The 10,067-nt window shown below is 41.2% G+C and overlaps 1 protein-coding gene across 1 annotated transcript; it reads left to right on the top strand.

Annotated features, from left to right (window-relative positions):
- Positions 1-769: 769 nt before the first annotated feature.
- LOC135499190 (mucin-1-like) lies at positions 770-9,674 on the top strand. Its single transcript, XM_064789854.1, has 9 exons — positions 770-793; positions 993-1,340; positions 1,654-1,752; positions 2,438-2,503; positions 2,884-2,967; positions 5,502-5,591; positions 6,222-6,376; positions 8,165-8,265; positions 9,462-9,674. The coding sequence occupies exons 1-7, from the start codon at positions 770-772 to the stop codon at positions 6,264-6,266; spliced, it is 756 nt and encodes a 251-aa protein (XP_064645924.1). The 3' UTR covers positions 6,267-6,376; positions 8,165-8,265; positions 9,462-9,674.
- Positions 9,675-10,067: the final 393 nt, after the last annotated feature.

Here is a 10,067-nt window from a genome sequence, read left to right as displayed (position 1 = left end):
TTATTCCGGACAGTCGGGCAAGTAAATGGTGAAAAATAAACTGGTAGTTGACCACGGAAATTTTTTGATAATCAACAAATTAGACAGACTTTGATATTTCCACTCTTTCCAGCCAACTGGCAGAAAAAACTCAAAACACGCCCCCTATTACCCAATTAGCAAAATTCGAAATTAATTTTTTCATCAAATAATTTCTTTATATCTGTAGACTTGCCACAGCAAATATTTTTTGCAATACCTCTCCAAATATGTACTTGAGAGTTAAAAACATGCACTCGTCTAATTGATAGGCCTCGACCCTCCAACCGGCTATGAATATTCATTATTGGTCTTGTCTCTGAATGCAGAAACTATGCTAAAATCTTAACAGGCTGGCTGGCTGGCTGGAAACTTAAGCAATATTCCCCTGATTTGTGATCTGTGGGAAAAGGGATGTAGGCCCTACTTTGATGCCAAAACTTTCAGGGCTGATGACCTGGCTCTAGACTTCTCATCCCTCAAATAATTGTGGTTAATTTTTCGCTAAATTTTCTGATTTCAGTCATCACACTCACAGTCTAGGTCCTGAACACCAGCAGCGCATCTGGTAGTGGTCTGTAAGTAAGTATTTGTTCTCATCAAACCTGGAACTGTCGATCAACTTGTCAGACAGAGGCAACAATCAACTTCAGCTTATATTATGGCACTTGACCCGAGTTGAAATCCACATTGCCATGCACTTGACTTAACCAAAAGTTCTCCATGTACAATTACCAGTATCTTTACTTTCATGGCCACTTTTTTTAAACTGCTTGTGGGATTAATCTTGGCATTAATTGTATTTCATTGTTTTTTTCAGTTATTTCGACCTCGGTCATCAATACCAGCAGCCTCTGGTAGTCGACTTGGGTCATCGCACCAGCAGCCTCTGGCAGTCAACTTGGCCTTGGGTTATCAACACCAGCAGCCACTGGTAGTCATCATAGGTCATCAACGACAGCAGCCTCTGGTAGTCGACTTGGGTCATCGCACCAGCAGCCTCTGGTAGTCAACATGGGTCATCAACACCAGCAGCCTCTGGCAGTCAACTTGGCCTTGGGTTATCAACACCAGCAGCCGCTGGTAGTCAACATGGGTCATCAACACCAGCAGCCTCTGGCAGTCAACTTGGCCTTGGGTTATCAACACCAGCAGCCTCTGGCAGTCAACATGGGTCATCAACACCAGCAGCCTCTGGCAGTCAACATGGGTCATCAACACCAGCAGCCTCTGGCAGTCAACTTGGCCTTGGGTTATCAACACCAGCAGCCTCTGGTAGTCAACTTGGATCATCAACACCAGCAGTCTCTCGCAGTCGACTTGTAAGTGAATACTAGTATTTCTATAACCTTCTGTCCGCTTGTTAGGCAGAAGCAACAAACATGCGGCTGAGCTTCTCCTGTAGGATCCACGTTGCCATGTACTCATCGACCATCTACAATGATGGACTTCGATGTTGCACTTCACTTTGTTTTATGGTAAAGCAGTTGTGTGTTTTAGTTTGATGTTAGTGAGTAGTTTTCATAGGGACAAGAACATTAAACAGGCTCATTGCAAGTACAGTAGAACCTCAATTATATCAAAATTATTACCGCACCCTTGGGACTGACATACTAAACATGTACATTTTTCCAGCCTACCACTCAAAATATCCCTGGACTGCTGCCGAGTTCGCCAACTGCCACTGATACTGAAGTGCTGCATGCATCGAATGCATCCACTGTGAGTGTGAGTGTAAGTATTCGACCCTGTTTTTTTCTGGATTGGTATTATTAGTCATGCTCGACGTTTGTCACAGTTGATGACTTCTGTGCTCTAAGTTAAGTTTTGAAGGACAACAAAGGTATTCATTCTGAAACAAGCAAGTCTTCATCATTGTTCATGATGAGAGATTTTAACTTTTTACACTTTACAAACCTTCAACATTATTTATATGTAGTTATAATTCGAGTTCAGTGCTGGACCTATTGCCCACTTCAACATGGTTAGCTTCATTCTGCTTGAGGCCTTTTTAAAAGGCAGTTCAAATTAAAGGAACAGTGCTTTCATCCAGAGGTTGATCATTCTTCATGACGAATGGAATTTAACAATTGATTCAGCATTGAGCACTTGGAGGTGATTTTCTCTAGGGAGTAATCCCCCTTCAAGGCAGAATGTGCGGTGGCGTGACTCGGACTTTGGCTAGAGCCAAGAGGTAGAGTCTACGCAGGCTGCTCATATTTGTCACTTGGTGGGGTCTTTCAGGTATATACACCAGATACAAGGAACCTTTGTTTTAAGTCTTTTTGAAGGATCAATCCTGAGTTCTCCCCAGAATCAAACCTGGGCCCTATTGCGGGATAACCAGCAGTGTTGACCACCAGGCTATCATATGAGGCTGTCAGAAGCTATCTTTTCATTTTATCCGTCTTTGCTTTAGGAGCCAATGTCTATGTCTGATGAGAATAAAGATGATCACGAGGATGCCGTTATCCTGAATAATGAGGTAGGCCTTTTGTGTCTGTCGGACATATCCCCTTGTACATAATGTTGGCAAGCACATTTTCTGTGGGAGTGGTAGGTGCCCTTTGATTTTTGTCTCCGATCTGAAAAGCTATTTTGGTGGTCTTCCGCTATAGAAATAAAGCACCAAATCATATCACTGCATCAGTTTAATGATCACGGTGCAGTCTCAAGTGAAAGAAATGAATAACGTGTATTGCCTCTGCAACTCGACCAAGCAACTTTAAATTAACAGTCAATTTGCCTTGCTCATAGATTGTTTCCTAGTACGCTGTCACTCTGTGGTACACTTGTTGAAATAGTTGAATGAAGATGTACCCTATATTGCTTTACTAACTTCTTGATTAACGCATTTCATTTCAGCCGCTGCCCGACAGTAATTTGAGGAATCTGCTTGCAGTTCAAGATTTGGAATTTTTGCAGAGCCTCGCTTCTGATCAAGGAAGGGTAAGCATGCACTCTCGGGGTGGCCACACAACCAATCTCGGGCTGTACATGCCTATCCCGGTTTTGGCAAGCCAAGGATGCTTATTACTGTCTCCACGGCAGGTCTACGATTGTAGTCAAAAGCCCTCATTTTCAGTAGCTTGTCCAGCAAAAGCCCATGGAATTGCTTTAAAAAGCCATCTTCTGTTGCAACAACCTTTACTTAAGTGCACCATTGGCACCCACAAGAACCCTGAAATGCTCTAAAATTCAGGTATCATCCTGCTAATGAGAGTGTGGATGGAAGGTGCCCATGCCTTGGCGAGAAAAGCAGCTTTAAATCTCCATGGAAACGGATGTGCCTACCCCTTCTTGCACTACAGGGTGGATCAATAAAAAGGTAATCCTGAAACAAAAAGCTTTTTATGTGATAATTATTAATGGCATGAATCTTACAAGTAAGATAAAGAAGGAGCCAGGCCCTTTCCATTGATGTCTTCATATTCATATCACCCATGCACCCACGGATAACTGCAGTTCCAATCTTTTCATGTTGTGTTATGCTGGGGGTATCCATGGTCTTCCGGAATTACCCTTGCTACGGTTTCCGCTCATACCGTGTTCACAGTCCTTTTTGTCGTTGGCCCAGATAGCCTTTTTTTGGCGGTTTGTCTATCCGAAAAGTTTTCTCCGAAGGCTGCTCATGTTGCCTCCAAACTTCATGTTTGAAGGAACGTTTCCACCATGAATACGTGCTGCTCGATTGTCAACTGAACCATCTTGTACTTTCTGTTTTTCGGAATGTCCCTAGGCAATGATCACCACAGCAACCAAGGAGATTAAACACATGATGAATTGATCAATCAAGCATTGAGAGATGTCATTTGTTTGGAAGTTCATGTCTCAAACCTGCTTAAACCTAGGCGATTTCGAAAAATTCGATTTCTGCATGTCATTTTCAAGACAATGATGTGCAGTCATCCGTGGTAGACATCAATGGAAAGGGACTTGCTCCTCCTTTACAATACATGTAATGAAATATCAATGGCATTTACTTATCATATAAAAGCTGTTTATTTTAAGATTACCTTTTTGGCTCACTGTAGGGGAGTCTATACAACATTGCAGTGTCTGTCGTCGTCGTCGTTGTCTGTATTCTGTTTTAAAAACAGTGGCACGTTTCTTAACCACTAGAGCTATGAACTTGAAACTTTGTACAGAGGACTCCCCAGGTTAGGTGACATCTGACAATGAATTTCGGTCGGATCAGATTTTTTGACTTGGTCACCGGGGGAGCAGAAATGGAAACCTAAAAAGTGTGATATCTCTCTTATAAGTGACTCATTTTTGATAACATTTTTATGGTAGGTTTTCCTAGTAAGAGTACATCACATATGTGACCCGCCATGACAAAACAGGTCGCATGTCGCTCCGAGCTTGACAGGTTGAGACAGACTGGTTGTTCATTTCACCATTGTCTGCCTTTTGTAAAATCGGAGCATATCAATTTCTTCTATTATGTCCTGGTGTCATTTTACGCTCATCTTCTGCGCGACATGCGACTCATTTTGTCGTTGTGGGTCACATATCATCCGGGTTTTTGATTTGACTTAATTTTCAAAATCACAGAGGTCAAATGGCGGAAATTGTCCGTTTGAGTGTAACTATGGCACGTTTCTTAACCGATAAAGCCATGAACTTGAAATTTGGTACACATGACTCCCTACACCATGTAACCTCTGACAATGAATTTCAGTCTGATCTGATTTTCAAGGTCACAGAGGTCAAACGGTGTGAATTGGCCAATGGAGTGTAACACAATGGCACGTTTCTTAACCGCTAAAGCTATGAATTTGAAATTTGGTACACATGACTCCCTATGTCATGTACCCTCTGACAACGAGTTTCGGTCCGATCTGATTCTTGACTTTGCCACCAGTGGGCCAGAAGTGGAAACCTAAAAAGTGTGATTTCTCTCTTATGAGTGACTCGTTTCCGATAAAATTTTGCTTGGTAGGTTCTCCCAGCAAAGATACATTACATATCATACAGGTGTTTGAATTGACCTACTTTTCAAGGTCACAGAGGTCAAATGGCATAAATTGGTCATTTGAGTGTAACTATGGCATGTTTCTTAACCGCTAAAGCTATGAACTTGAAATTTGGTGCACATGACTCCCTTTGTCATATAACCTCAGACACCGAATTTCGATGTGATCTAATTCTCGACTTGGCCACCAGAAGGCCAAAACAAAAAAAGGTAAAAAGTGCATTATCTCGCTTATTAGTGACTTGTTTTCAATGATAATTTTATGGTAGGTACTCCAAGCAACGATATATCACATGTCATACCAACTTTTGGTTTGACCTATATACTATACATGTAGAATATTTCTTAACCAGGATGAATTCCTAACCACCGATAAATCTATACAGTGCGCACAATGGCCCCTGGCCGTTTCATTTTCATTGTTGATCCACCGTGTTCATATTCGGGACTATACCACTCGACATTTAATTGCTTACGTTACAGAACAATTTATAATATATTTTAGGAATCAGATAGAAGACAAGCGCAGTTGAATTTGAGGATGGCTCGAACACAAAGGAGGAGGAGAGCAGCCGCTCAAGAAGAGAGGAAAGAGGTACACGATTTTCATTCTTCTTGAAAGCAAAGCAATGTATCCATTGTTTGCCAACTGATGAGATATCTACTTGACACCAGTTTTCGCCTAACAAATTGTGTTCAGCCTTAGTATCAGAAGTATTTAGAGGCTTCAGTGGTCAAACTTTGTGCCATTACACTTACAGTAGTCAGTAATGATAGACAGACAAATCTTTATGGTTGTCTTTTTCCAAAGAGAAAATGATATCGTTAGATTTGCAAAAGTTCGATTGTGTTGATAAATCATTTTGCTTGCTTACTAAGTCCCAGCTTTCTCCTTTGGGTTCAGTTACAAAAGCTCAAGGACGTTGGTGATGAACCTGAAGAAGAGATATTGATTTCATTTCGTGGTAATCGCCCATTGAGACGACGGTTCCGTCACTAATGATGTATTGGTAAGTAAAAATGTCTATCACTACCTGTATCATTCACCCTGCTAATACTTGGGTCACATTGCTATGTATTGCATTTTTTCGGAAACTGGCTGGCTGAAGAAGTTCAAAGTAATACCTCAAAAAGTATTATTCTTTTCATCTTTTCAATGACAACAATGATTGCCAGACATGTTCATGCAGTTATCAACTGAATTTACTTTCAATCTTGTTTTCAGCTCCTGTTTATTGTGTTGAAGGATCCAGCTCATCACCAGCTGTGAAGTTATTTCTTGCTGGGAAAGAACTTTCAAGTTTCGAAGATAGCCTTACTGATGTCGGTATTTCCTCTAATACGTCATTGATGGTGAAGGATGTTGCAGTCGATGATGTGGTAAGTTGAGAGTAAGAAATATCTGAACTCCAGTCCATAATGCTATTTCTGAATGTACATCTAGCATATACCCAACCTTGACAAATGTACTGTGAAAAAACATCTTTTTAAATTTCAACCTAACAATAGTTTAGATTTCAAACTAACAGCTGTTTAAACATAATTTTTAGCTCACCTCTTAGCAGAGGTGAGCTTATCCCATACCGTGGCGTCCGTCGTCCGTCGTCGTCGTCGTCGTCGTCATCGTCGTCGTCGTCGTCGTCCGTCGTCCGTTAGCAGGGCACGTTTCGTAACTGTTAGAGCTATTGAGTTGAAACTTGGTACACATGTACCCTTATGTAATGACACCTTGGAGACCAAGTTTCGGTCCGATTCGTTTCATGGTTTGGCCACCAGGGGGCCAAACGTTAAAAGTGAAAATATGCAATATCTCCCTTAATAGTAGTCGGGAAATTTTGAAAAAAATATGGTAGGTACTTCTAGCAAAGGTGCATCATATATCCTCCGGGTTTTTGATTTGCCCTCCTTTTCAAGGTCACAGAGGTCAAATAGTGTAAATTGGCCGTTAGGATGTAACGATGGCACGTTTCTAAACTGCAATGACTATTGATCCCAAATTTGGTACACATTTACCCCTTAGTCAGGTAATCTCAGGGACCGAAGTTTGGTCCAATATGATTCACCACTTGACCACCAGGGGGCAAAATCCAAAAACCTTAAAAATTTGATTATTCCTTAACTTCTTGCCCGATTGCCACCAATTTGATATCATGGGTACATCTAACTGCCATACAATATATGTTACACAGGTTTTTAATTTGACCTTCTTGTCAAGGTCACAGAGGTCAAATGGCGTAAATTGGCCGTCAGGTCGTAACTATGGCACGTTTCTTAACTGCAATGACTATTGATCACAAATTAAGTACACATGTACCCCTTGGTCAGGTGGTCTCAGGTACCGAAGTTTGGTGCGATCTGATTTGCCGTTTGGCCTCCAGGGAGGGGGCCAAATCCTAAATTCTTCAAAATGCCATTATTCCTAGTATTACTTGCCTGATTGGCACCAATTTTATATCATAGGTACATCTAATTCTAACAACCATTCAATGTGTCACCCGGGTCTTCTTTGATTTGACCTACTTTTCAAGGTCACAGAGGTCGAATGTACTGTAAATTGGCCATTTTGGGGAAATTGTAATTGCTTGGACCTACATCAAACCTAACACTACATGACACAATACCATGCTCTTTATCCATCTTTCCTCCACATGAGGTGAGCACAATGGCCCTGGCCATTTCATTTTATGTGTACAAATAGACATGCATAACTTATATGAGTGCAAACGTTCTGGTGAATAGCTAGAGATTAAATGGCTAACCATTCATTTCGTTCAGAGTGTTTGATGATTAACTTGAGCAGATCCAGCAGTTTCATCTGTTTTGTAGTTGTAATTCATATATACATGCACATGTTGTATGCAGCAGGTCACCATGATATAGAGATAGAATCTGATTCAAGCAACATTTTGATTGATTTATGGGGATCTAGTTGGTGTTTGTCAGAATTGAGATCATGGAATTCATGTGAGTTAACCAAAAAGTGAGTGTTGGAGCGTGGATGGTCTTTGAGATCCCTGGTATATGAGTATGAAGCAACACAGTTACAGCAAGATACATATCGATGTAGATTACTTACCTCAGGGTGAATTTGGGGATTTCTATTTCTATTTCGGATCACATTCAGTGTGTATTGTAATCATATAACCTCAAAAACATGCGTCTTTTTAGGATGTGGAAGAAGATGACTGCTCTGATGAAGAAGAGGTGGCAGCTGATAGTGTACATGAACCAACCGAGAATGAGAAACATGCCAGGTGTGGCAATGACTGGTATGTTCTCTGGTCCTTCTTGTTTTTGGGATCCATTCACATCACAAGTTGAGTGGTTTTCTAGGCCAAAAACCATCAGGAGCATGTGATCTGATTAATATTAAAACACACGGGTTGGTTTTGTGTTTATCATCTACAAAAAACAATAACTAGAATTGTCAGTTGAGTCTTGCCAGACTCTGGAGTCTCCGGCTTTGATGGGGGGGGGGGGTGCCATTATTAGGAACGCGAGAAATTTGCATGAAACTTGGAAGATAGCGAAGAAGAATGATATGAACGACGTGAATGCTGTGTATGAAACACACGCGGTATCCTCGTGCCGTTCAATTCTTTACATGTATTGTTCAGTGTATTTCCATACGCATCTTCCACCGGGGACGATGTTGATCAAGGAATTCCTGGGGTATCAACACCCTGCCATCTGACGGTGGCCAGCAGTACCAGGCTATGATTTTCAGCTTTGATTTGTGGCGAAACAACTGATCAAACAGCGGTATCAAAATAAGGGCTGATTGAATTTCAATCCTAGGCGCAGAAATATTACAATACGAGACAATCGGAAGCAAGGGGAAGGACACTTTCAGAATAATTTCCTTTATTGGTATTGCTGTAACCGGCGAGTTCAGTGAGGTTTCACATGCATACCTCTGTGTATTTTCATACGGGACATCACCCTGGAACCCAGACTGTATGTTCAGTTCGCGGACAAGGTTGAATCTAGCTACCATTTGCAGTGCATTCCATTATGTACGTGCATACACCACGTCCACCCGTGACGAGAGTGTGCCGGATAATTTTCTGGGGAGAAGAATCCCTACTAATATAGATTATAGTCCATTCACAATGTTATGTCCGCATCGCTTTGGGCTCTTGAGGCAAACCAGTTGTCAGTTTTCTTTGAAGTGTCATGACTGATGTTGCTATTGCGAAACAAAAGGATTAATGTGACGACACAACTAATTTAGTCTGGCGCAGTGTCATGAATTCCCCTCTTTAAATGTGCAAATATTGGATATTCTGGATTTCCCAATTTGTGATCCCCATGTCTGGATTACTTTCCTGGAATAGGCAGATCAACTTCTTGATACTTTTGCTTAGCCATTTTGCACTTTTGGAGTAAAAGCATTTTCTGGCTTATTCATCCCACCCAATGTTTTATCTCGTGTGATTCAAAATCTTTTTTTTCGCTCTTTCAGATTTAGCTGCAACTCCGAAAATGATCAATGGAGCTCAAGATTTTAATGGGAGCTGGACAAGAGAGAAGGATCTTTGTCCGCAGGGATTCAATTCTAAGTCTTATGGACTATCACAGGAAGGATAGGGACTTGGTTTTTCATCGTATTGTAGTGGTGATAGTGGGAGAGGAGGTGGCTGAAGATCTAGATGGTGTCACCAGAGAGATGTTTACAATTTTTTTTCGGAAAGTTTTTTTTGAGTTTTTTATAAGGAGAAATGAAAAGGTTCCCATTATGAACCATGAATGGTGTGGGAGAGATAAAATGTTCCTTTTAGGCAGAAATATTTCTCATGCTGTAGTCTTGATAGGATACTTTTCCCCTTCCATTTGTAAAGACTCTCTTGCCACGTTATTTCAACTGCAGGTGCCTGACACCATGTACATCGAGTTTTTTTAAGGTATGTACCCGAGAATGACGAGAGTTTTCTTAACTGCAGTGACCATTGATCCCACATTTTGTACACACCCTATGAGTACATTGTCAGGTCATCTTACAGCCGAGAGTTTGGTTCCATTTCATTCATCAATTTGCCAACAGGTGGCTAAATTCAGAAAAAATGTAGAA

The sequence above is a fragment of the Lineus longissimus genome, chromosome 14 (genome assembly GCF_910592395.1).
Source record: "Lineus longissimus chromosome 14, tnLinLong1.2, whole genome shotgun sequence".
Classification (NCBI taxonomy): Eukaryota; Metazoa; Nemertea; class Pilidiophora; order Heteronemertea; family Lineidae; genus Lineus; species Lineus longissimus.
The sequence above is the reverse complement of the archived record's forward strand: the minus strand, read 5'-3'. Positions and strand labels throughout refer to the sequence as shown.

What these genes read in the sequence shown, in the direction of transcription:
- LOC135499190 (XM_064789854.1), top strand. Translation starts at nt 770, where the DNA reads ATGGCCACTTTTTTTAAACTGCTT. An exon ending in CAGTCTCTCGCAGTCGACTT is followed by an intron (nt 1,341 to 1,653) that starts GTAAGTGAATAC and finishes ACATTTTTCCAG; the next exon opens with CCTACCACTCAAAATATCCC. An exon ending in TCGCTTCTGATCAAGGAAGG is followed by an intron (nt 2,968 to 5,501) that starts GTAAGCATGCAC and finishes AATATATTTTAG; the next exon opens with GAATCAGATAGAAGACAAGC.